At 44.5% G+C, this 27,671-nt stretch overlaps 2 protein-coding genes across 5 annotated transcripts in view; one reads left to right on the top strand and one right to left on the bottom strand.

Annotated features, from left to right (window-relative positions):
* Window positions 1-15,116, bottom strand: part of LOC110523445 (homer protein homolog 1) — a 30,877-nt gene extending 15,761 nt beyond the window's left edge. Inside the window, exon 1 of one of the 2 annotated variants that reach the window (XM_036977064.2) lies at window positions 13,636-15,116. In XM_036977064.2, the coding sequence (XP_036832959.1) occupies window positions 13,636-13,640 (5 nt within the window). In that variant the 5' untranslated portion in view covers window positions 13,641-15,116. The remainder of the gene's footprint in view (window positions 1-13,635) is intronic. The other variant, XM_090234204.1, reaches the window with a different exon arrangement.
* A 6,833-nt stretch (window positions 15,117-21,949) lies between these two features.
* si:ch1073-398f15.1 (uncharacterized) lies at window positions 21,950-26,308 on the top strand. 3 transcript variants are annotated; one of them, XM_021602132.3, is made up of 4 exons: window positions 21,950-22,678; window positions 23,473-23,846; window positions 23,944-24,215; window positions 24,342-26,308. In XM_021602132.3, exons 1-4 carry the CDS (start codon window positions 22,551-22,553, stop codon window positions 26,181-26,183), a joined length of 2,616 nt encoding a protein of 871 aa, XP_021457807.2. In that variant the 5' UTR covers window positions 21,950-22,550; the 3' UTR covers window positions 26,184-26,308. The 3 variants fall into 3 exon arrangements, with proteins under 3 accessions (XP_021457807.2, XP_090090327.1, XP_090090326.1); XM_090234201.1 differs by having other exon boundaries at window positions 21,966-22,678; window positions 23,473-23,834; XM_090234200.1 differs by having other exon boundaries at window positions 21,966-22,678; window positions 23,473-23,851; window positions 23,949-24,215.
* The last annotated feature ends 1,363 nt before the right edge of the window (window positions 26,309-27,671 follow it).

The following is a 27,671-nucleotide window of genomic DNA, read 5'->3' as shown; positions in this document are numbered from 1 at the left end:
TTATGAATCACATGTTATTATGACAGCAATTTGCCCCTCAATCACAAGCCATTTGAATATATTCTTCCTGATAGGAGATGGCAGGGAGGAGCAGGAGCCCCATTCAGAAAGCATGAATTTGGACACATTTCCACAGCTACACACACATGTAAAAGGGCACGTAAGCACCAACATGTAAAGTTCAAAGGAGCGTGCCAAATAAAAAGCTAAGAGTGTATCATTGTTTTAAATTAAGGCAAATATACATTTTTCAACCATGTTCCATCTAAAAACTTTGGAATAAACCAAGGCTTTGATTTCTGGTCAAACAGATGAAAAAGGGGTCTTAGAAAACGTTGCCCAGAAAGTCTTAATAAAAGGTATTATAAATACATCAAAACACAATGACGTTGAAGACCCCTTCAGGGTTGGGGTCAACCCCATTTCAATTCAGGAAATACAATGACGTTGAAGACCCCTTCAGGGTTGGGGTCAACCCCATTTCAATTCAGGAAATACAATGACGTTGAAGACCCCTTCAGGGTTGGGGTCAACCCCATTTCAATTCAGGAAATACAATGACATTGAAGACCCCTTCAGGGTTGGGGTCAACCCCATTTCAATTCAGGAAATACAATGACGTTGAAGACCCCTTCAGGGTTGGGGTCAACCCCATTTCAATTCAGGAAATACAATGACATTTCAACCCAAATGATCGTGTAATGCTTTTCTATGAAGAAATTATTTTCTATTTTCTAAACCAACTGGAATTGAAATAGAATTGACCCCAACTCTGCTGCCAACTAATACTAACACTACTTAGTTTTGGAGAAATGACTTGCCTTCTGTAAGTTTAAGAAACATTGCCTTGTAATTACATGACCAAAAACCAATATATCTTAAAATATATTTTCACATTTCGCTCCCTCGTATGAGGCCAGTGTGTAGAATAATACCCAAATATGCAAAGAAGGATATTGCATAAGTATAGCTTTAGCTATTCAGGACACATCCCCATGAAGAGAATGAGGTTCAGAGTCAATGTGTCATGTCATAGCTGACACCATTCTTTCTGCAGACATCTTTGAATCTTAATTCAGAACAGATATTTAAGAGTTTTTGGAAAATGTGGACACATAAAAGATCAAATAAAAACCTGAGGAAGATTTGACAGAAATTCTGTTACCAAAATTTGCATCTGAACAGCTCTACTAGTAAATGTGTTTTTTGTGCATTGTGCATAGAGTTGTGTGGTTTGTTAAACTTTGAAATTAATGTTTTTGGTTTGGCATACCTTTTAAATGAAAAATCCAATACTGTGAAATTGCCCATATGCTAACATTGCATTTAGGTTAGATGTATTTGTGGGTAATTTTCCAAGTAAACACTAAGTAAATCACTAAACCAAAAACAAGACAGATGTGAACTGTAAAGAACCATAGCAGTTTAGCATTAACTAAGTGGGCCCATAACTTTCTTGGGCAGGGCACATTTGGTTTTCAGGGTAATAGAAGACAGCCTCTGTCTTCTGCTTTTGGACGTTAACAAGACAACACTCTATCTTAACTCCTCCACCACATGTACTGGATTGGTTGAACAGTGCAGAAGAAAACCTCCCGGGATCAGGACCAGAATGTGGGCATCCTGCTCAGGGTTTAAATAATAATAATTTACACCTGCTATGTTAAGTTACTGACAGGCTAACAGCTCATTGGTTGCCAACCTACTATAACAGGAAACGCCAGGGCAGGGTCTGTGTGTCCTTATGGCATGATGTTATGTCCCAGCATGCTTTGGTTACCATCTAGGATACCCGCTGATGAAGATCCCAAAACACAAAGCAGAAACACTTCCTCTTCCTGGTGGAGTAACTGACATCCCTACATCCTCAGCGTAACTCAAACCGTTTACCATATCTGCCAGTCTTAACTGTAGGCTACTCAACACATTAGCCTGGACTGTCACGTCAAAGCCATGATTCTTCTTCTTGGAGACCCGCTGACATTAGACATAACTACATAGTGTCAGACAACAATTAGAGGGACTAGTGCAGGTTCACAAACCAGAGATTGAAAACCACAAGATGATGGGTTTCAGAGTGTTGGGCTGTGGTTTCCATCTCAACATCATTATCTTTTCCGTTATACACCTCTGTAATGGAAACTGCCATTAAAAACATACTTGGCATTACAAAACCCTGGTTGGACTGGGTTAACTGAACCAGGAGTGAGCGGGCCCTTGGGGTGCGGCTCTGGCCTGGCCAGAGTGAGCTCCCCTCCAGAACTCTCCCACAGATCGGCCTCACCATCCAGCCAGTGGTCCCTCAAAGATAAACACTATTATAGCTGATTCTTCTGCCCTCAGCATTAAAAAGCCCACAACAGCAGCCTGCAGTATGGCAGCCAAGTGTTGTGCCTTTAAACGGATCTCATTTGATGGAGATTCAGTCCCTAGATGTCGATCTGCGGGGCTCTGACAGGGATCCACAAGGGAAAACACAGTTAATTGCTCAGCGGTGGCTCAGAGCTGGTTTCATTTCATTCTTACTACTGTGATTCTTCTTCAGTACCTCCCGGTCTTAACCAGTTAATTAAGTTAGCATAGTGGAGTGGTGGGTCTGGGGCCTTGCTAGGTATTATTTAACACATACACTGAGGGTAAAAAACATTAACACCTGCTCTTTCCATGACAGACTGACCAGGTGAATCCAGTTGAAAGCAATTATCTTTTATTGACGTCACTTCTTAAATCCACTTCAGTCAGTGTAGATGAAGAGGAGGAGACAGGTTAAAGAAGGATTGTTAAGGCTTGAGATAATTGAGAAATGGATTGTGTAGGAGTGACATTCAGAGGGTGAATGGGCCAGACAAATGGGACACACCTGGTTCCGGGTGTGTTCCGGGATAAACACACATCTTCCCCATTCATTGAAGAGACTCTCTCCATGCAGACAATGTTGGATTTTGGTATTGGCATTTTTGTTTGGGCACCTTTCAGCAACCCTCATTATCACATCTATGCATGCAACCACTCACTTACACCATTGTAGGTTACTTCGGTTCTTCGCTATCTCGACGTCGCCTCCCTTTTTGTTATGAGCTTTGAGCTGGGACGTGACCCAGGCGCACTGGTTTGTGGCAAGAACTGCAACACTGAGGTTTTCACGCTCAAAAGTTTCCTGTTTGTATCAGGAATGGTCCAACACCCAAAGGACATCCAGCTAACTTAACTGGGAAGCATTGGAGTAAAACATAAAACATCCCTGTGGAACTCTTTCAACACCTTGTAGAGTCCATGCCCTGGGGGGGGTTCAGTATACTCAGTGTAGACTGGTGTCGTCAGAGTGATGAGGGTGGTGATGAGGTGGGAAGGTGGACTGCAACTGTACGGTTCACACCAGAATTGACAGACTGTCTGACTGCAGATAATAGTTACTGTAGAATCAGACTGTATGAGGGGTTGTGAGCTGTAATGTAGAGCCAAAGGAAATAGTTATGTGCTATACAGTACACTACTAACTAGGGATGCACAATATATATATATATATATATATATATATATATATATATATATATATATATATATATATATATATATATATATATATATACACATACACACACACAGTGCCTTGCGAAAGTATTCAGCCCCCTTGAACTTTGCGACCTTTTGCCACATTTCAGGCTTCAAACATAAAGATAGAAAACTGTATTTTTTTGTGAAGAATCAACAACAAGTGGGACACAATCATGAAGTGGAACGACATTTATTGGATATTTCAAACTTTTTTAACAAATCAAAAACTGAAAAATTGGGCGTGCAAAATTATTCAGCCCCCTTAAGTTAATACTTTGTAAGTATTAATACTTTAATACTTTGCTGCGATTACAGCTGTAAGTCACTTGGGGTATGTCTCTATCAGTTTTGCACATCGAGAGACTGAAATTTTTTCCCAATCCTCCTTGCAAAACAGCTCGAGCTCAGTGAGGTTGGATGGAGAGCATTTGTGAAAAGCAGTTTTCAGTTCTTTCCACAGATTCTCGATTGGATTCAGGTCTGGACTTTGACTTGGCCATTCTAACACCTGGATATGTTTATTTGTGAACCATTCCATTGTAGATTTTGCTTTAAGTGTTGGATCATTGTCTTGTTGGAAGACAAATCTCCGTCCCAGTCTCAGGTCTTTTGCAGACTCCATCAGGTTTTCTTCCAGAATGGTCCTGTATTTGGCTCCATCCATCTTCCCATCAATTTTAACCATCTTCCCTGTCCCCGCTGAAGAAAAGCAGGCCCAAACCATGATGCTGCCACCATCATGTTTGACAGTGGGGATGGTGTGTTCAGCTGTGTTGCTTTTACTACAAACATAACGTTTTGCATTGTTGCCAAAAAGTTCAATTTTGGTTTCATCTGACCAGAACACCTTCTTCCACATGTTTGGTGTGTCTCCCAGGTGGCTTGTGGCAAACTTCAAACAACACTTTTTATGGATATCTTTAAGAAATGGCTTTCTTCTTGCCACTCTTCCATAAAGGTCAGATTTGTGCAATATACGACTGATTGTTGTCCTATGGACAGAGTCTCCCACCTCAGCTGTAGATCTCTGCAGTTCATCCAGAGTGATCATGGGCCTCTTGGCTGCATCTCTGATCAGTCTTCTCCTTGTATGAGCTGAAAGTTTAGAGGGGCGGCCAGGTCTTGGTAGATTTGCAGTGGTCTGATACTCCTTCCATTTCAATATTATCGCTTGCACAGTGCTTCTTGGGATGTTTAAAGCTTGGGAAATCTTTTTGTATCCAAATCCGGCTTTAAACTTCTTCACAACAGTATCTCGGACCTGCCTGGTGTGTTCCTTGTTCTTCATGATGCTCTCTGCGCTTTTAACGGACCTCTGAGACTATCACAGTGCAGGTGCATTTATACGGAGACTTGATTACACACAGGTGGATTGTATTTATCATCATTAGTCATTTAGGTCAACATTGGATCATTCAGAGATCCTCACTGAACTTCTGGAGAGAGTTTGCTGCACTGAAAGTAAAGGGGCTGAATAATTTTGCACGCCCAATTTTTCAGTTTTTGATTTGTTAAAAATGTTTGAAATATTCAATAAATGTCGTTCCAATTCATGATTGTGTCCCACTTGTTGTTGATTCTTCACCAAAAAATACAGTTTTATATCTTTATGTTTGAAGCCTGAAATGTGGCAAAAGGTTGCAAAGTTCAAGGGGGCCGAATACTTTCGCAAGGCACTGTATAAACATAGGTAGATTAGGTAGATTACGTAATGACGCCATGACAAATACAGCACTACACAGAACAAAAGCAGAAGAATAACTAAGTGCCCATTCCAACAACTAAACAAGTTCAAGTTGAGTAAGAACATTTCAGTGAGACAACTCAAAGGCGAAATCAATGCCAAGATAATGGAATTCATTGCCCTTGACAAACAAATGTCCTCTGTCGTGGATGATGTTGGCTTTCACCCGGCACACACTACCAAGTAGGCACTATTTTTCAGATGTTGCCCTACTGGAGACAGTTTGTTGAAAAGCACATCTATGAGCTACTGTCTATGGGCGTCACTGCTATTAGCTTCACGACTGACATTTGGACCAGCGATATCAGCCCCATGAGCATGCTGAGTCTAACAGCATTGTGGGGGGACAAACGTTTCGTACTGAGGAAAGCCGTATTGCTCAACAATGTGCTGATTCTCATACTGCTGCTGCCATTTCAATTGCATTTGAGAACATGTTAGAAACTTGGAAACACTCCTAGCTCCATTTGAACAACTGACTGGAGAAATAAGCTCATCAACTGCGTCTGCAGCAGACGTGATACCCTCTGTCATGGCATTGAAACGCCTGCTCAACAAAACTGCCGACACAGACCGTGGGGTTAAAACTTACAAAAGTACTCTACAAGAGGCAGTGAACAAGCGATTCGGCGGCATTCTCCCGGAGCCTCTTTACTGAGTTGCCACCATGCTCGATGCTAAGTACAAGGACCGCTACTTCGATGCAGACAAGAAACGGGGTTTATGTGAAATGTTACATACACAACTGGACAAGATAGAAATGGACACAGTGACCGTGCGCTCCGAGGAAGAGAGGCCACGGACAGACACAGCTGGACAAGATGGAAACTGACACAGTGACAGTGTGCTCCGAGGAAGAAAGGCCACGGACAGACAGAGATGGACAAGATGGAAACTGACACAGTGACCGTGCGCTCCGAGGAAGAAAGGCCACGGACAGACAGAGCTGGACAAGATGGAAACTGACACAGTGACCGTGCGCTCCGAGGAAGAGAGGCCACGGACAGACAGAGCTGGACAAGATCGAAATGGACACAGTGACAGTGCGCTCCGAGGAAGAGAGGCCACGGACAGACAGAGCTGGACAAGATGGAAACTGACACAGTGACCGTGCGCTCCGAGGAAGAGCGGCCACGGACAGACAGAGCTGGACAAGATGGAAACTGACACAGTGACAGTGCGCTCCGAGGAAGAGAGGCCACGGACAGACAGCTGGACAAGCTAGAAATGGACACAGTGACCGTGCGCTCCGAGGAAGAGAGGCCACAGACAGACAGACAGCTGGACAAGCTAGAAATGGACACAGTGACCGTGCGCTCCGAGGAAGAGAGGCCACAGACAGACAGACAGCTGGACAAGCTAGAAATGGACACAGTGACCGTGCGCTCCGAGGAAGAGAGGCCACGGACAGACAGAGCTGGACAAGCTAGAAATGGACACAGTGACCGTGCGCTCCGAGGAAGAGAGGCCACGGACAGACAGCTGGACAAGATGGAAACTGACACAGTGACAGTGCGCTCCGAGGAAGAGAGGCCACGGACAGACAGAGCTGGACAAGATGGAAACTGACACAGTGACAGTGCGCTCCGAGGAAGAGAGGCCACAGACAGACAGACAGCTGGACAAGATAGAAACTGACACAGTGACAGTGCGCTCCGAGGAAGAGAGGCCACGGACAGACAGAGCTGGACAAGATGGAAACTGACACAGTGACAGTGCTCACTGAAGAGGCCCCGCGAGAGGAGAGGCCACGGACAGACAGACAGCTGGACAAGATGGAAACTGACACAGTGACCGTGCGCTCCGAGGAAGAGAGACCACGGACAGACAGAGCTGGACAAGATGGAAACTGACACAGTGACAGTGCGCACTGAAGAGGCCCCGCGAGAGGAGAGACCACGGACAGACAGAGCTGGACAAGATGGAAACTGACACAGTGACAGTGCGCACTGAAGAGGCCCTGCGAGAGGAGAGGCCACGGACAGACAGACAGCTGGACAAGATGGAAACTGACACAGTGACAGTGCGCACTGAAGAGGCCCCGCGAGAGGAGAGGCCACGGACAGACAGAGCTGAAACTTCACTGCTTGACATGTATGATGAAATCCTGGTTGAGAATGAAACGATTGAACAAATGAACAAAGAAACAGCACAGCAAGTAAGTGAAAGAAATAAGATTTGATTGTGTTTTACTGGTAATTGGGACATACGTAAATGCCAACATTTATTGCTTTTTGGTCAGTGTGTGTGTTTCTAACTATTTAACTGTACTAGAATTCTTAAAAAGGCAGCTAAAATGTTAAATATAGTTTATAGGTATCTTGTTTTTTGGCAGGGAAAATATTGGATATCAGTATCGGCCAAAAATGTCATATCGGTGCATCCCTACTAAACTCAGCAAAAAAAGAAACGTCCTCTCACTGTCAACTGTGTTTATTTTCAGCAAACTTAACGTGTGTAAATATTTGTATGAACATAACAAGATTCAACAATTGGGACATAAACTGAACAAGTTCCACAGACATTATTCCAGTTCTGTTCGTCACATGTGTCCCTGAACAAAAGGGGGGGGGTCAAAATCAAAAGTCAGTCAGTATCTGGTGTGGCCACCAGCTGCATTAAGTACTGCAGTGCATCTCATCCTCATGGACGGCACCAGATTTGCCAGTTCTTGCGGTGAGATGTTCCTGCAAGTTACCGGACATTTCTGGGGGGAATGGCCCTAGCCCTCTGATCCAACAGGTCCCAGACATGCTCAACGGGACTGAGATCCGGGCTCGTGGCACTATGGCTGGTGGCATTGTCATGCTGGAGGGTCATGTCAGGATGAGCCTGCAGGAAGGGTACCACATGAGGGAGGAGGACGTCTTCCCTGTAACGCACAGCGTTGAGATTGCCTACAATGACAACAAGCGCAGTCTGATGATGCTGTGACACAACGCCCCAGACCATGACGGACCCTCCACCTCCAAATCGATCCTGCTCCAGACCTCGGTGTAACGCTCATTCCATCGACGATAAACGCAAATCCGACCATCACCCCTGTTTGTGAGACAAAACCGTGACTCATCAGTGAAGAGCACTTTTTACCAGGTCCAGCGACGGTGGGTTTGGGCCCATAGGTGACGTTGTTGCAACAGGTCTACAAGCCTTACAACAGGTCTACAAGCCCTCTGTCCAGCCTCTCTCAGCCTATTGTGGACAGTCTGAGCACTGATGGAGGGATTGTGTGTTCCTGGTGTAACTCAGGGAGTTGTTGTTGCCATCCTGTACCAGTCCCGCAAATGTGATGTTCGGATGTACCGATCCTGTGCAGGTGTTGTTACACGTGGTCTGCCACTGCGAGGACGATCAGCTGTCCGTCCTGTCTCCCTGTAGCGCTGTCTTAGGCGTCTCACAGTACGGACATTGCAATTTATTGCCCTGGCCACATCTGCAGTCCTCATGCCTCGTTGCAGCATGCCTAAGGCACGTTCACGCAGAAGAGCAGGGACCCTGGGCATCTTTCTTTGGTGTTTTTCAGAGTCAGTAGAAAGGCCTCTTTAGTGTCCTGCGTTTTCATAACTGTGACCTTAATTGCTTACCGTCTGTAAGCTGTTAGTGTCTTAACGACCGTTCCACAGGTGCATGTTCATGGTTCATTGAACAAGCATGAGAAACAGTGTTTAAACCATTTACAATGAAGATCTGAAGTTATTTGGATTTTTACAAATTATCTTTGAAAGACAGAGTTCTGAAAAACGGATGTTTCTTTTTTTTGCTGAGTTTACTAACCCATGTCCTTCCTTGTAGTCTTCCATTACCATGTCTCTCGCTATTCCTAATTTCACCTCACTGAACGCTCTCCAAGTCCACTGCTTGTTGTGTTGAAATGAGGGTTTGTTCATTTAGGGAGTCTCTCCCTGTAACATGACACATCTGCAATAACATGACAGTTCTGCAATCTATCAATCTGATTTTCATTCAGACTAATCTTACTGGCATCAAATGCCATTATACCCACTTCCTCCTGGAGCAACATTTGCTTAATTAAAGCAAAGTTTCTCTGTTATCAGTACATCAGTGGCCAGGTGTGTGTGTGTGTGTGTGTGTGTTTGTTTGTTAGCCTCTAATCCCTCCCACAATGGACAGTTGTGTGGCATGCGGGGCTCAATGACGAGTGCTATGCCAGAGGAATCCGATCGCAGATGTTATCAAATCAGCAGTTCTCCACTTACCACCACACATACACAGAGATTTCTGTTTGCATAGAGGTTATCAAAGGCAGGTACTGTCTGTGGCCAAAGGGGAAAGCACCCTGGTGCAGACTCCAATTACGGACCTTTATCGGTGTGTGTGTGTGTGTGTGTGTGTGTGGTCAGTAAACACTCATGTTCAAGTAACCTCTCTCTCCAGGACAGTGCTCCTCCTCGTATTCCTCTGCTTCCCAGACTAGAGGGAATATTGAGAAGCCTTCAAGAGGAGCCAACCTGTGCTTAGGTCCTTTTCATCCTCACCTGACATGTCTGTCAGTCTGTCTGGGATCCCTTTCACAGTCAGTCTTCATAGAGATGAAGGCTAAGAACCAAGTTGTTTTCAGAAAGGTTTTACTATAATGTTTAAACGATTACTATATAATATGATTGTGGTTCCTGAGATGTTGTTAAAACACTTCTACAGGCATTGTGAGATGTGATACACTGCCTAGTGCAGATTGACTGTGTAAAAGACAGGTTGGAACGCCACCACTCACAAAATAAAAAAAACCTGCTTGCCTGCATTACAAACTTAGCTGCTGCCTGGTTGCCAAGGCAACACCCATGTGACTCAGGGCCGGTCAGGATCTGTGAGCATCCTCTAACCCCCTCTCTCCCTCCCACAGGCTCTCTAAGCCAATCACAAGGCAGCGTGTCCCATACGGGTTAAACCTACTCACAGAGGGAGTGTGTGGTCTTTGCCTGGCGCTGCCTGAGGTTTAAAATACCCATATGCTAGGCTAAGGCCTGGTCTGTGGATACACACAGGACTATTGGTGCAACCTCTGGCTTAAAATGCCCATCTGCTAGGGCCTGGTTTGTGTTCTGGTGACACACATATGGAGGGTGGTTTGTGGTTTGCGTGGACTCTTCTGACCCCTCTCAGATTCAGATCAGCTTTATTAGCATTAATGACAAGGCCCCTTTTGCTAAAGCAAATTGAGATAATGATAATAACAACTGTAAAAAATGGAATAGTAGTAATGTGATTAGAGAAAGGAGAAATCTCTCGCTCTCTTGTCATAGACTTCTCTCTCTCCTCGTCTCTCTCTCCATTGCTCCTGTTGTTAACTCAGGGTCCAGGGAAGTATTGACAGCTGGAGCCCAGTGAAGATGTCTGGCTTTCCCCTACTAACTGCATTGGCCACAGCAGCCCAACCTCTCACTCTTTCACACACACTCCCCCACTTCTTCCTCTCTCTTCCTGGCTCTCTGGATCTCACTGGGCTGGCCATCGCCCACTCTCTCTACCTCTCCATATGCCCTTCTTTATTTCTCTTTCCCTCACTCTCCATCTCTCCCCACGCCCTCGGTCTTGCTAACTCTCTGGCTCCATCTCTCTCAGGTTGGGGGTTCTACTGGGTCCATCCACTCAGACTAGAGAGTAGGGGGGACACTCTGGGGACACTGCCATGGGTAGAACTCAGGAGGGATCTGCTAGTAGGTTCTTCTTAATACCTTCACACTGCAATCTTTTCGTGTTTCCTCAATGAAACTGTACTTTATGTTTTAAAAGTGGGGCAATTCCACAGAAAATCATACAGAAATCAAAGCCTTTATGTATCCCTACATTTTGGAACTTCACATGTTGGTGCTCACTGCTCATGGGTCCTTTTATGATGGAAATGCCCAGTGCATAAGCTACCATTCTGCATTCTCAGCTTCCCACTGCCATTAGACATGAGTAAGATTGAAACAGGGCAGGGCTACTGTGACTCTGGTAAGTCAGAGTCTGGTTTTGAGTCAGGACACAGCAATGATGCTTCCAAAACAAAAGTGCTCCTGACTTTGACCATCCACTTTAGTCTCACAGTAACTTCCTTGTCCAACACTGGCACCTCGTATGATTGTGAAGATCATTTCTACTCAGTCTGAGGACAGGGAGGGAAGTTTTAAAGGTTGGCGCAGGACAGGCAGTCCTTAAAGGAGCAATCTACTGCAATCTGCAGTAGCTTCATCCATTTTTGGACTTGTGAATTAATGATATGTACCCATTGGTTCTTGAAGAATAGAACTTATGCCTCATGAGCTTAGTTCAGCTGTCGTACTCCATCAGAACCCAAAATATAAGCCTGTTTTACTCCAATATTTGTAAACAAAGTAAATGTACTGTAACCAAACACTATATAGCCTCGAAACGTGGTTAAAACTATCATTTTTATATCATAGATGATCAGTATTTTCATCCATAGTGCTGTTCATGAATTTGAGTGGTTACATTTTTCCAGTCCCATCCCTCAGCTTTTTACTGAAACGGGTGGGGCTTTGTTGTTTTAACTGCAGATTGCCGCTTTAAAAACGGATGCGTTTCAGCGTAAATGCACCACATAGGCTAGTCAAGGTTGTGGTTAAAGTTGTTGAACCAGATAAGGGCAGACAATGAGTTGGTTCAGTTGATGGGAGATTAATCATAATTTGTGAAATCATTTGTGCAACATTTAACCCTGGGAATAGTTTTAAAATGATGCCAAATAACATTTATTCTAACACACTCTTGAAACCTCCCTATTTCAATCCATCTACACTAATGATTATTAGCCCAATATATCAGACTGTTTATGACACGTCCTGAGAGTACTGTAGGCTGCTGAGGTGCCAAGTTTCAGCCTGGTTTACATTAATACATTATGCAGAACAGAATCCCTGCACTAAAACACTTTAACAGCCAACACACTGAGAGGCTTCATTTAAGATAAGGGCACACTTTGAAGAAAGATGCATTCTTCTAATTTTTTTGTCCGAGATATGGAGTCCTAACTGGATCATAGACTAGGAATTTAAGGTTAGTGAGGTGCTGTATGGCTTAACACCGCCGTTCACCCCCGAAATAAACTTTCTTCTCATTTAATCTCAGATGGTCTAAAGTCAGGTTTAGTCCATATTCAACAACAAAGTGAGTTTGTTGTGTAGGTATAGGTGTATGCCTAAGCATCAGGTGAGACCCATCGGCTGGGGTTGGTATTGACAAAAACCTATATGTCCCCCGTCTGTCGCAAATGTTGAATAAAATTATATTTGAACTTCACCGGTTGTCCTCTGATTTAGTACTTTTGTGGCCAGAAATTTTAGACAAAACATCCACAGGGATGTATAATTAAACCGACTTCTCGGTGTGTGGCTATCACCATTTGTTTGCTCACCACCTGAAGAATGTGCACAAGACAGAAGGACATGCATACTAACCCAAGTCTTGCAGGGGTTTACATTGTTTTGCGTATGTGCCAGGTGACTGCAGTACCAGCGTTTGGAAACATCTGTGTAATAATTCTTTCCTGTACATATGTTTTCTCAAATTCCCAACCACAAAACAACAAACTGCTGAGACTACAGGTCGAGGAAGTTTAAGATTATTATTATATTCCAATTTCTGGCTTCCCAAACAAATGTATGGCACTACTCTCAGACTGCAACCAGCGGTATCACAGTCGGATTGCCAGGCAAAGGCTTGAAAAGATAACAGGATCCTCTGGGAAGGGGGTTCCATATTAAGGTGTTTAGTCTGAACTGTAAATACACTTAATGACTTCTGGGTTCCTTTCTGGTGTCAGTATTTCTTCAGAATGTATGACAGGCATATTATGCCACAGTATGATCTACTTCTATGGTAGATATTATAGCTTTTGTTTAGGCACTGGAACAAATCTTAAACAAACTTGTGAAATAATTGATACATGTTCACGTAGACAGTGCAACCCCATCACAAGGCCATCCCTCCAGTACTGGACGAGATTATAGTTTTCCAATGACACCACATACTAAACCCATCTGACGTACTCTAATGTATTGAAATAAAAACCGATAACATGCTTTAGGTGGCCTATCTTAGAATAACGGAGGAATAGCCTATTCACCAGTGTTTGATAAATTGTTCAGTAGGCATTTGGAAGCTATAGCTCAGGCCATGGACTAATGGTGAGCCTGGCATAGTAATGCAAGCCAACTTCAGGTAAACCCATGTAGCCTGCCAGCATATTGCTCTCAACCTTCTACCCACACGTATTTATCTTGAAACAAACCAGGCTTCATATGAATCATAACAACTCCCATGAACACCATTCTTTAGTACAGGATAAAAATGGCACTACATTGCGCGATACGTACCCCATTTTGCTTGGTCGGTTAATCGAAGGGATTCAGGCCGTGGTCGCCGAGGGCTCCAACGCGGGAATGAACAAGCTACTGTGTTTTCCTCTCCAATAATCGGTTCTTCACAACGCTGTTGACGGCTATGGCTTGAGGAGGTACTCGAGATAGTCAGTGTGGTTCCCTTCACGCCGACATAGCCTGTTCGTCTGTTTTACGCTGTGGGTGTTGGTTGAAAGCTCTCCCAAACAAACGTGTCGGTGCATGCATGGGGATCGAAAACATCGGTGTTGACGTTAGATAAATGATATGCACTTTTCAATCATGCTCAACGACGATAGCAGCTAAGCTAATGTTGGCTACCAAGGACCACATACATGATTGACAGACTGTTTTTAATTCCCATGTAGCGCGAACCTCATTTTACACTTATAAGGCAGGTAAATAGGGACCGCTTGCATTAATATTGGCAGAACAAAATCTTATCTTGGCTGCTAAAATAATCTTAAAATATCCACTTGGTTCTAGACGGACTTAGGTATTACAGCTCGGCGCTCCTCTCCGCTGCCTTGTATTTCGCTACTCTCCAAAGACACCGCCGCTTTCAATGTGACCAGCTGCCTGCACCGCATACAGTTATCCTCGGGCGAGAAAAATGCTGAACATTCATTCCTGCATGTCACTTTGTAAGGCCCGACTGTTCAAAATAGCACAATTTACTCGTTGCCTCTTTCCCTGGCGTCGTAAGTGCCATCAAAATTCCTCCAGCAGCTATTCTACTACAGCTTATCAAACGCATCATTGCATGGCACTAACATCATAAATACATCTGCAACAATAATAAACTCATTTTTAGCTACAGAGGAATGTGTTTTTTTGTCGAGTAGGCTTCATCTCCCATCTGTTTTCGCGGAAAGACTTGGTGCATTCTCATGGCTCCACCATCTCTAGTACCAGATCAGACAAGCAGCTAGCATCTAAGATGCCGGGCGAATATGAAATGCTATGGTAAATTATGTTTAAATATGAACGATTGCCAGTTCGTTGATATTATTTATCAGACAGAGATCTCAAATGTCAAATCACGACCTCTTTTCGCTCCATCGAACGGCTCCCTTCTTCAGCCGTCTGTTTGTGTAGTCTCTGATTTCTCCTCTCATCCCATTCATCACAGCTCTTGTCGCGTTCAAAACATATGGGAACTCGTAAATCTCAGACTTCAGTGCGTTCAAGACATCTGGGAACTCGGAAAAAATCGAGCTCCATCTGGGAAAAATCGTTTTCAACGGTCATCCAACTTAGAATTTTAAGTCGGGAACTCGGGTATCTTTCTCGAGCTGTGACTTTTCGACCTGAAGACCACTGACGTCATGATTTGACCCGTTTATTCCGAATTCCAAGTTGTCCTGAAAGCACCATCTCTACCCATCCTCAAGCATTAAATTGGCCTACGTCATCACGCCGTCCTCGCACAGAAGTCACCGTATCCTTCGAAATCTGACGTAATGCGCGATAAATATGTCCGTCACTTCCGGTTAGCAACTGTCAAATAGTGTAGCAACACCTACCAACCTGCAGTTTATTATGTAACCCATAATAAACCTGTAATAAACATGAAATGCAGTATTCCATTCAAGTCTTTTACTGTGGTATGTTTTTTGAAGATAGAGTGAATCGCATGAAAATGCTGACATGAGATTTTCAAAAGAGTACTAATTCAGCCCACTGCACAGATCTTTATTTCCTTAGAATTATACTGAACAAAAATATAAATGCAACATGTAAAGTCTTGGTCCTATGTTTCATGAGCTGAAATAAAAGATAGCTATCTATATGCTATTTAGCAGACTATTTTATCCAAAGCGACTTAAACATCTGTCTGGTCCCGGGAATTGAACCCATTATCCTTGAACTGCAAAAGACATGCTCTGCCAGCTCTACCAGCTGAAATACAGAGATCCTATATGCACATGCCTGTTAATGAGCATTTCTCCGTTGCCAAGATAAGATTAAACAGCATAATCATTAGACAGGTGCACCTTGTGCTGGGGACAATTAAAGATCACTCTAATATGTGCAGATTGTCACACTACACAATGCCACAGATGTGTCCTGTTTTGAGGGAGCGTGCAATTGGCATGCTGAATGCAGAGATGTCCACCAGAGCTGTTGCCAGAAAATGAATTGTTAATTTCTCTACTATAAGCTGCCTCCAACATTGTTTTTGAGAATTTGGCAGTACGTCCAACCAGCCTCACAAGCGCAGACCACGTGTTACCACGCCAGCCCAGGACATCCACATCCGGCTTCTTCACCTGCGGGATCGTCTGAGACCAGCCACCCGGACATCTGGTGAAACTGAGGAGTATTTCTGTCTGTAATGAAGCCCTTTAGTGAGGAAAAACTCATTCTGATTGGTTGGGCCTGGCTCCCCAGTAGGTGGGCCTGGATCCCCAGTTGGTGAGCGAATGCTGTGTGGCGCAGCGGTGTAAGGCACTGCATCTCAGTGCACAAGGCGTCACTGTAGTTCCTGGTTTGAATCCTGGCTGCATCACATCCGGATGTGATTAGGAGTCCCATAGGGCGGCGCACAATTGGCCCAGCATAGTCCAGGTGTGGCTGGGGTAGGCATTCATTGTAAATAATAATTTGTTCTTAACTGACTTGCCTAGTTAAAAATAAAAGTAAACTCCCAGGCCACCCATGGCTGTGTCATGTGAAATCCATAGATTAGGGCCTAATGCATTTATTTCTATTGACTGATTTCCTCATATGAACTGTAACTCAGTAAAATACTTGAAATTGTTGCATGTTGCTTTTATATTTTTGTTCAGTGTAGTATTTCATATAATTAGAACTTTATATTTATGATTCACCTAGAGGTCCAGTTTATGGATAGCTGCTATATTACTACACTATTACTACTCTACTACTGTGTTTTTTTCTAATGGGAAACATTTATTTACCTTCTAGAAATTAAAAGCATACACAGAATGATAATGGATGTAGTGTACACATTGATTTGTTCAAGTTGCATTATTGTGCAACTGATGGTGGCCACCTTGTGGACATTGGATGACAGTGCCAAATGTGGCGGTTAATGGGGTCTACTGTTATCAAAATCCTTTTCCAGCCCTCCAACTAGTTTTCTTTTAAACAGGACAACAGAGACATATTGGCATTTAGTTTTGATCAGGGCCCATATGTTAATGGATTGTTCTATGCTTGAGATAGACATGTTATAAACTCAATGATGAGGGGGATACAATGTATACTATTTAGCAAGGAGGGGATTGCCATTCTCTCTTTGGCATCAAAGCAGATCCTTTTTACATGCACAGTGTTTTCAGATACTATCTACTTGAAAGGTATTCAACTCTTATCCTACGAAGTCCGGAGCCTGCTGGTTTTTTGTTCTACCTGATAAATTACAGTAATTGCACCCACCTGGTGTTACATTTTTATTTAACCTTTATTTAACTAGGCAAGTCAGTTAAGAACAAATTCTTATTTACAATGACGGCCTACCCCGGCCAAACCCTAACCTGGACACAGTGCTGGGCCAATTGTGCGCCGCCCTATGGGACTCCCAATGTGATACAGCCTGGAATCGATCCAGGGTCTGTAGTGATGACCCTAGCACTGAGATGCGCCACTCGGGAGCCCAAATCAGTCCCTGATTAGAGGGGAACAATGAAAAAAATTCAGTGGAACTGGCTTCCAGGACCAGAGTTGAGATTGTGCATTCATACAGTGCATTCGGAAAGTATTCAGACTCCTTGACTTTTCCCACATTTTGTTACGTTACAGCCTGAACAACAGTAAAAAGAGAGTGGAAATAACATTAGGGAGGTTATATACAGTAGTAGGGCTATAACAGTAGCAAGGCTATATACAGGCACCGGTTAGTCGGGCTAATTGAGGGAATATGTAAGGGGTGCGTAACTGGTGGCAGGGAAGTCAGACGCTGGAGAGCAGAACTGCCGGAGCAGTTTAATTCCAAAACCAACAGCATCAAGAAAATAACAACTTGGGTACAAACCCCGACGCGCACCAGTCAACATGTGCACAAGCACTTACAAACAAACAATACCACACAAAGACATGGGGGGGAACAGAAGGTTAAATACACAACACGTAATGAGGGAATGAAAACCAGGTGTGTGGGAAAAACAAATGGAAAATGAAAAATGGATCAGCGATGGCTAGAAGAACGGTGACGTCGTCCGCCGAACACTGCCCGAACAATGAGAGGAACCGACTTCGGCAGAAGTCGTGACACAATATGTACATGTAGGTATAGTTAAAGTGACTATGCATAAATGATAAACAGAGAGTAGCAGGTGGGGGGTGGCGGGACACAATACAGATAGTCCGGGTAGCCAATGTGCTTGGCACCGGTTATTTGAGCTAATTGAGGTAATATGTACAGTACATGCAGGTATAGTTAAAGTGACTATGCATAGATGATAAACAGAGAGTAGCAGCAGCGTAAAAGAGGGGTTGGGGCGGGACACAATACAAATAGTCCGGGTAGCCATTTGATTACCTGTTCAGGAGTCTTATGGCTTGGGGGTAAAACTGTTGAGAAGCCTTTTGGTCCTAGACTTGGCGCTACGGTACCGCTTGCCATGCGGTAGTAGAGAGAACAGTCTATGACTGGGGGGGCTGGGGTCTTTGACCATTTTTAGGGCCTTTCTCTGACACCGCCTGGTGTAGAGGTCCTGGATGGCACGCAGCTTATCCCCAGTGATGTACTGCCCTGTACGCACTACCCTCTGTAGTGCCTTGCAGTCGGAGGCCGAGCAGTTGCCATACCAGGCAGCGATGCTCTCGATGTTGCAGCTGTTGAACCTTTTGAGGATCTGAGGACCCAGGCCAAATCTTTTTAGTTTCCTGATGGGGAATAGGCTTTGTCGTGCCCTCTTCACGACTGTCTTGGTGTGTTTGGACCATTCTAGTTTGTTGGTGATGTGGACACCAAGGAACTTGAAGCTCTCACCTGCTCCACTACAGCCCCGTCGATGAGAATGGGGGCATGCTCGGTCCTCTTTTTCCTGTCGTCCACAATCATCTCCTTTGTTTTGATTACGTTGAGGGATAGGTTGTTATTCTGGCACCACCCGGCCAGGTCTCTGACCTCCTCCCTATAGGTTGTCTCGTCGTTGTCGGTGATCAGACTGTTATTAACAGCGAGAATCGCAGAATGGTGAACTTACTAAACGACTGAGAGTTTGACTGTGTGATATTAGATTGCTTCTTGTGTAAATATTTTCTGTCTGGATTTTAATGATTTGTTGTGTCATCTGCAAACTTAATGATGGTGTTGGAGTCGGGCCTGGCCACGCAGTCGTGGGTGAATAGGGAGTACAGGAGGGAACTGAGTTTTTCCCATTCTTCTCTGCAAATGCTCTCAAGCTCTGTCAGGATGGATGGGGAGCTTCGCTGCACAGCTATTTTCAGATCTCTCCAGAGATGTTCGATCGGGTTCAAGTCTGGGCTCTGGCTGGGCTACTCAAGGACATTCAGAGACTTGTCCTGAAGCCAGACCTGCGTTGTCTTGGCTGTGCTCTTAGGGTCGTTGTCCTGTTGGAAGGATCTCTCTGTACTTTGCTCCGTTCATCTTTCCCTCGATCCTGACTAGTCTCTCAGTTCCTGCCGCTGAAAAACATCCCCACAGCATGATGCTGCCATGGTTTGAGAGTCCTTCAGGTGCAAACTCCAAGCGGGCTGTCATGTGCCCTTTACTGAGGAGTGGCTTCTGTCTGGCCACTCTACCATAAAGGCCTGATTTTTGGAGTGCTGCAGAGATGGTTGTCCTTCTGGAAGGTTCTCCCATCTCCACAGAGGAACTCTGGAGCTTTGTCAGAGTGACCATCGGGTTCTTGGTCACCTCCCTGACCAAGGCTATTCTCCAAAGATTGCTCAGTTTGGCCAGGCGGCGAGGTTCCAAACTTCTTCCATTTAAGAATGATGGAGGCCACGGTGTTATTGGGGACCTTCAATGGTGCAGAGATGTTTTGGTACCCTTTCCTAGATCTGTGCCTCGACAAAATCCTGTCTCGGAGCTCTACGGACAATTCCTTCGACCTCATGGCTTGGTTTTTGCTCTGACATGCACTGTCAACTGTGGGACTTTATATAGACAGGTGTGTGCCATTCCAAATCATGTCCAATCAATTGAATTTACCACAGGTGGACTCCAATCAAGTTGTAGAAACATCTCAAGGATGATCAATCGAAACAGGATGCACCTGAGCTCAATTTCGAGTCTCCATAGCAAAGGGTCTGAATACTTATGCAAATAAGGTATTTCTGTTTTTTATAAATTAGCAAACATTTCTAAAAACCTCTTTTTGATTTGTCATTATGGGGTATTTGTGTGTAGATTGATGAGGGAAAAAATAATTTAATCCATTTTAGAATAAGGCTGTAACATAACAAAATGTGGAAAAAGGGAAGGGGTCTGAATACTTTCAGAATGCACTGTGGATCTTATATAATACATTATATAATACAGGTGGAGTGTTGACTTGAGCTTTGAGGATAGCATGGACATGGCGTGACTAACAGTGTCAAAAACGCAACTCAGGTCAATAACTGAAATCTTAAATGGTTGAATCTTTCAGTGTTAATGCTAATTATCAAATACTGTTATTACATTTTCCTGGGCTGTTCATGGCTTCACATAAATCACAGATATTGGGGGTGGTATTTCACTGAAACATAAGATCCTCTTGCCCTGTCCCTCACATCTGATTGACCACCCGACAAGAGAGGGAGCAGGGAACATTGATATACCCTGATCTTCCTAATATTGAGTTGCCCTGCCCACTCCACCAGGACATGGACTATATAAGGTGTTGAAAGCGATCCACAGGATTTTACAAGTTACATCAATAAGGGATCATAGCTTTCACCTGATCAGTCTATGTCCTGGAAAGGGCAGCTGTTCGTAGTGTTTTGTACACTCATTAAGTGTAGAATTAGCACACAGCCAAGGTTTGGATGGCAGGGACATCACTACCGTCAGCACAGTGGAGTCACAGAATCCCAACCCTTCTCTCATCTTCTCCTACTCCTCTCCTCCTTTCCTTTCCTATCCTTCCTCCCCCCTTGATTATTCCACTGTTCCAAAACATGTTGACATAGCATTATAGGGTTCTTCTGACTAGATAGATACCTCCTCTCCTCTCCTGTTTCCTCTCAGAAGAGTCAAAACTGAGAACGCTGTAGGACAGGCCAAAAGTGCCTGTCTGTTTTTAGCCTCCAACACCACCACGCCTGCCTGATGTGTTCCGTAACCCTCACCCCAGTTGGTGAAACCCTCACATAATACTTCACACTCCCTTTCCCCACATTCCCTAAACTGGTATGCTCCTAGGCGACTGAGAATATTACAACCATAACCCACAGGGGTCTTAAAAGGGTAGGATGAAGTTACCCGTAGACACTGATCTAAGTTCAGTTTTGTGTTTCCTCCCCTAATTGTTAGAGGCCCAGTGCAGTTAAAATTCAGGAACTTCTAATCAGCCTGTTTGCATGAGCGGGAGTTTCGGCTTCCCTGATGATATCACCAGGCGGTAAATTGGTTAATAGACCAATAACAAAGAGAGTTCCAAAACTCTGCCAATAACAGCAAGATTTAAGTTTTCTCCCCCCAACTCAGACCACTCTCAGACAGTCATAGTACAATTATTTTAAAAGCTAATATTAAAAATATTACAATGAAGTACTTAATTGTTATCCAAATGATTTGATATAAAAACATCTGCATTGGGAAAGGGAGATACCTAGTCATTTTTACAACTGAATGCATTCAACTGAAATGTGTCTTGTGCTTTTAACCCAACCCCTCTGAATCATAGAGGTGCAGGGGGCTGCCTTTAATCAACCTCCACAGCACCCAGGGAACAGTGGGTTAACTGCCTTGCACAGGAGCAGAACCACAGATTTTTACCTTGTCAGCTCTGGGATTTGATCCAGCAACCTTTAAGTTACTGACCCAACACTCTAACCACTAGGCTACCTGCCTTCACAGTTTGGATTTTAGGACAGTAATCTTTTCCTAGATATGTTTGTACATTGTTAACGGTTGTAGTAGGAGACTATATCTGAGAAAGAACCCCTGTCATGTGCTCCAACAGCAACCCCCACCCCTCTCCTTGAGTCTTATATTCCCTGTCCAGTATCTGTTTCACATTGCGAATGGAAGGACATTAGCAGATGACACTTTGACATTCAAGTCTCACCAAGACCTGAGAGAGACCCTGTAGGCAGAAATATGATCCTAATTTTAATGTGAAATAAATGTATTGAATTTGATTGGCTTGCATGACTACAGGCTCACTCTACTCTTGCACACTGAGAAGAGAAAGAGAAAGAGAGAGAGGCTCTGACCACTGGTGCTGTCCATGGTGCTGGACTTTGAGAAAATTGATAATAAGCATGATACTCCCTTGTTAATTATGCACCGCTAAATGACATTCTACATGTGTCAATTTCAATCCTTCTTATCTACCCTTGTTGCGTCAGACTGGCAGACAGCACCGTGCCAATGGATGCAGGCTGGTGACAAGTATTATTTTTAGACCTGCCCAAAAAAATATTTAAAAAGAAGTGGGCGTCTTTTCTGCTGATACTGCTGCAACTGAATATGACGTCTATAGGTAGCCTACACACCCTGGGTCAGGATACACTTTTCCCCCACGAAAAATAGTTTTACAGCTATAGTTATTGGTCCTGTACTTCAACATTAGTGTCAACTGTCAAGGGATGACACATTTTGAAACCCTGGATGCCGTTCTTTCTATTTCAAGATTACGCTGAGCACAAAATCTCTGAGCAAGTTCTCCAACTTGGAATGTCATCAACGTTGCTCTGCGGAGTGCCGATAAGAAGCCATTGAAAATAGATGAGAAGAACCTGCTACAATGGATACAATGGAAACGGTGGAATGTATCAGGATAGATCCAGATACTCTGACAATGCTAGAGGATGACGTGGACATCACAGAGGGAGTCTGCCAAATCAATGACGAGGTTGAGGATCTCCGCAACAGGTAGCAGCCTGTATCCTACATCATTTCTGACATTCTGTACAGCCTACTAGAAGTGAAATCTGAGTCTTTTTCCAAAGTACACTGGCGGTCAGTTTTAGAACACCTACTCATTCAAGGGTTCTTCTTTATTTCTACTATTTTCTACATTGTAGAATAATACTGAAGACATCAAAACTATGAAATAGCACATATGGAATCATTTAGTAACCAAAGAAGTGTTAAACAAATCTAAATATATTTTAGATGTTAGATTCTTCAAATGGTCACCCTTTGCCTTGATGACAGCTTTGCACACTCTTGAATGAGTAGGTGTTCTAAAACTTTTGACCGGCAGTGTACATTCGCAAAAAACCTTAGCCCCTCCTTCGTCGAGATCACATTAGTGTGGATGAATAGTTAAGGAGATAATTAAATCATTTGATAAATGATTGCTGTCTCTGAGAATTCCACTTTGTCGAGATAAATCAGAGTTCATTCCATAGTAATCATGTCTTGTTCACATTCCTAGTGAGACAGATGGACAGACAGACAGAGACAGACAGACAGAGACAGACAGACAGAGACAGACAGACAGACAGAGACGGACAGAGACGGACAGAGACGAACAGAGACGGACGGACGGACGGACGGACGGACGGACGGACGGACAGACAGGGGTAGAGGGATCGTCACATACATAAGGCTTTTATTTCAAGTCATTGTTTATTATAATTTCTTGATGTGCCTCAAAATGGGAAAATGTACATTTGCCCCAGTACCTCACCATGTTATCTGTATTATCCCATCTCTTCCAGTTTGCGGTTGGCGGTTCAGGATGAGGCGGTGCGTCCCAAGATGCAGTGCTTAATGATGGACCCCTCCTTCTCCATGGTTACCGTGCAGGGCGAGGACAGCGGCATCCAATGGGAGACCAGCTCCAGCCGCTGCTCCACCCCTTGGGGTTCCGAAGCCGAACCCACCCCTACCATCGCCTCGGAATTCTGCTTTCCCATTAATGAAAGGTCTGTTTCACCTGGATTAGGATCTGGAACAGCAGGTAAAATAACCTTTGTCATGGATGAGGCAATGATGGTGAGGAGGCCAAGGATGAAAATAAGTTGTGGAGGAGGACGCAGGAGCCGGGCTGACAGACGGGGACAGACTCCTCTGTCCACAGGTGATGACTTAGGTGAGGTCACTGAAAGAAATTAGGTAATGCCTCAAACTCTGATATGCTCAAACTGTAATCTATTGAGACACATTTTTGCATATTTTTCCTTCCTCAGGTGAGTTGGTTGAGAAGCCAGAGCTAGTGGAGGTCTCCCTGCCCAATGTGAGGGCAGAGGGAGATGGGGAGGAGGAGGAAACGACAGATCCCAAAGAGGAGAAGAAGCAGAGTTTGTTCCGCCTGGTGTCAGAAGGCTCAGAGATCCTGAACATCATGGTTCCTCCCAGGCTGGTGAGCATAGACGAGGAGGAGAGCCAAGTCATGGTGGACAACCTGTCTTACCTGGAGGAATCCACCTTCACCAAACCCAGTAACGAAATCATAGAAGAGGTGACAAACACAATATAATTAGATCTGTAGACCTTACTCTGTGTATCCATCCATCCATTCAGTCATTCATTAATTTATTTGCTCATTCACTTGTTTGTTTATTCATTCACTGATCCATTCATTCAGGTGTTTGAGGAGGACACCACACCATCAGTGGGGGGTGGAGATCAAACGGTGGAACACACTGACTCCTCCAAACTCACCAGGCCTGATCAGACTGACCCTCCTGGGGCTCCGGTGGCAAAGCAGCCCAGACGAGGAGCCACCAGTGACATGGACTACTTTGAGACATTTACTAAGATGGATGAGCCTGCTCCAGGAGGCCCCACCATGATTGAAGAAGGACAGAAGGAGGAGGAAGCAGACTGTGGAGAGGAAAACCAGCAGGTGAGTGAGGAGCCGGAACAGCTCCAAGATACCGCACCTGTGACCGAAGACCTGGGAGGTTCCAACACAGGCGTTAGCGGAGAAGAAATCTCCAGTGACCATCTAGATGAGGTGTTCTACGGCGGTATGGACAATATGCCTTCTAAGAACTATCTGGAAGTAGAGGAGGGCACAGTAGACAAGTCACCCAAGTCCCCCCTCAAGGAGAGTGGATCGGCCCTCTTCGGCAGCGAGGAAACCATCCTCACCCCCATCTTCCTCCCCTCGGGACCCCCCAAAATCATCAACCCCACTCTGCTAGAAGAGCCTACGGCCATGGCCTTCCTTTACACAGACCTGTATGAAGAGGCGGTGGGCAGCAGGGAAGGAGTGAAGGAGGAAGACACTGAGAGTATGACCTCTGAAAGGTCCTTCCACAGCAGACACTCAGACCGGGAGGCCAGGGGGTACCTGGAGAAGTTTGTCCTGAAGGACGAGACTCCCATGGTGGAGCTGGAAGGGGAACCGGCAGTAGAGGAAGGCTTCAGAACTTGGGCACAGGAACTGTACACGCTGGACAGCTTTCTATCCCAGCCTGATGATAGAGAGATAGAAGGGGAGATCCAGGAGTCTGAGCATGACATGACAGATTTTTTCCGGACGAACGCCAGTTCCTCTCCATCTGATGATCGGTACATCCCATCACTGGATAAAGAAAAGAACCATGCAGAACCTGTGAAGGAGGACAAACATGTTAAGGCAGACAATGTTTTAAAGACGGTGCAGGAAGCACCTCAGCTTCAAGTGTTTAAAGAAGTGAAAACTACAGAGGAGGAGAACAAGAGTCAGGGCGTTGTCACAGATTTAAATGATCCACCACTTTCTGACCCAGAGTCTTTCTCTGAGAGGGCTGGTGGGGGGAGTGTCACTGAGCCCCCCACAGATAAAGACCTCTCATACAAACATGATGCTCCCACAGTGGAACTACAAAAACTCCCACCTCTGAGTGACAGTGGCACAAATCAGGAAGCTCCAAAGCCAGTAGCCCCCCCTAGAAGGAAGCCAGCTGCACCTCACAAGAGCTCTCTGAAACTAGCGCCACTGGCTCGAGCCCAGACCCCAGTTGAGATCCTAGAGGGAGGAGGAGATAGAGGGAAGGAAGAGAGGGAGGAGGAGAAAGAGAAGGCTTCACCAGCTGAGACTGCTGATGAAGGAGAGGGGGATGGAGAGACAGGACAGAGGGAGGAGGAGAAAGATATGACAACACCAGTTGACGGCTCATCCTCATTTTACCAATCCCAGATTACGCTGCTCTCAAGTATAGCTACTGAACCAGTAAAAGCAGAGGATAAAAAGACTGAATTGGCTGAAGGAAACACAGAACCACCTCAGGCTGAGGAGAGTGACAGCCCCAAGCCAGAGGCTGACCTGGTATTGACAGGACAGGACAGTAAAACAGAACCAGCTAAAGGAGAGGCTGAACCAGCTGAGTCAGCCAAGCTAGAAGTTGAACCTACAACAGGACCTAGCCAGACCACTCCTTCCGTTCCTGCCCCAGTGAATGACCCAGCCAGAGTTGGCGGCGGATGCATCATCCTTTAGCCTTATTAGGGGGAAAATACTATGTCCTTTTTAGACTTATTGGCTTTATGCTGCAGCAATTTGAAATTGAGAGGTCAAATGGTGAATTGAAGTAAAAATTACAGAACTTCATCTTTTTTTCTCAACCTGGTCTCAGAGTATTTCGTACTATTCTGTACATAAATCCGAAACACTGCATTTAGTATGATATGTTAAGGGTCACATGGTATGTATTAATTTGTGGATGATATGTTACAAATTACAATTTGTATTATACAGTGCCTTGCGAAAGTATTCGGCCCCCTTGAACTTTGCGACCTTTTGCCACATTTCAGGCTTCAAACATAAAGATATAAAACTGTATTTTTTATGACGAATCAACAACAAGTGGGACACAATCATGAAGTGGAACGACATTTATTGGATATTTCAAACTTTTTTAACAAATCAAAAACTGAAAAATTGGGCGTGCAAAATTATTCAGCCCCTTTACTTTCAGTGCAGCAAACTCTCTCCAGAAGTTCAGTGAGGATCTCTGAATGATCCAATGTTGACCTAAATGACTAATGATGATAAATACAATCCACCTGTGTGTAATCAAGTCTCCGTATAAATGCACCTGCACTGTGATAGTCTCAGAGGTCCGTTAAAAGCGCAGAGAGCATCATGAAGAACAAGGAACACACCAGGCAGGTCCGAGATACTGTTGTGAAGAAGTTTAAAGCCGGATTTGGATACAAAAAGATTTCCCAGGCTTTAAACATCCCAAGGAGCACTGTGCAAGCGATAATATTGAAATGGAAGGAGTATCAGACCACTGCAAATCTACCAAGACCTGGCCGTCCCTCTAAACTTTCAGCTCATACAAGGAGAAGACTGATCAGAGATTCAGCCAAGAGGCCCATGATCACTCTGGATGAACTGCAAAGATCTACAGCTGAGGTGGGAGACTCTGTCCATAGGACAACAATCAGTCCGTATATTGCACAAATCTGGCCTTTATGGAAGAGTGGCAAGAAGAAAGCCATTTCTTAAAGATATCCATTGTTTGGCAACAATGCAAAACGTTATGTTTGGCGTAAAAGCAACACAGCTCATTACACTGAACACACCATCCCCACTGTCAAACATGGTGGTGGCAGCATCATGGTTTGGGCCTGCTTTTCTTTAGCAGGGACAGGGAAGATGGTTAAAATTGATGGGAAGATGGATGGAGCCAAATACAGGACCATTCTGGAAGAAAACCTGATGGAGTCTGCAAAAGACCTGAGACTGGGACGGAGATTTGTCTTCCAACAAGACAATGATCCAAAACATAAAGCAAAATCTACAATGGAATGGTTCAAATATAAACATATCCAGGTGTTAGAATGGCCAAGTCAAAGTCCAGACCTGAATCCAATCGAGAATCTGTGGAAAGAACTAAAAACTGCCGTTCACAAATGCTCTCCATCCAACCTCACTGAGCTCGAGCTGTTTTGCAAGGAGGAATGGGAAAAAATGTCAGTC

Source organism: Oncorhynchus mykiss, chromosome 5 (genome assembly GCF_057628025.1).
Source record: "Oncorhynchus mykiss isolate SJ-2025 chromosome 5, ASM5762802v1, whole genome shotgun sequence".
Lineage (NCBI taxonomy): Eukaryota > Metazoa > Chordata > Actinopteri > Salmoniformes > Salmonidae > Oncorhynchus > Oncorhynchus mykiss.
The sequence above is the reverse complement of the archived record's forward strand: the minus strand, read 5'-3'. Positions and strand labels throughout refer to the sequence as shown.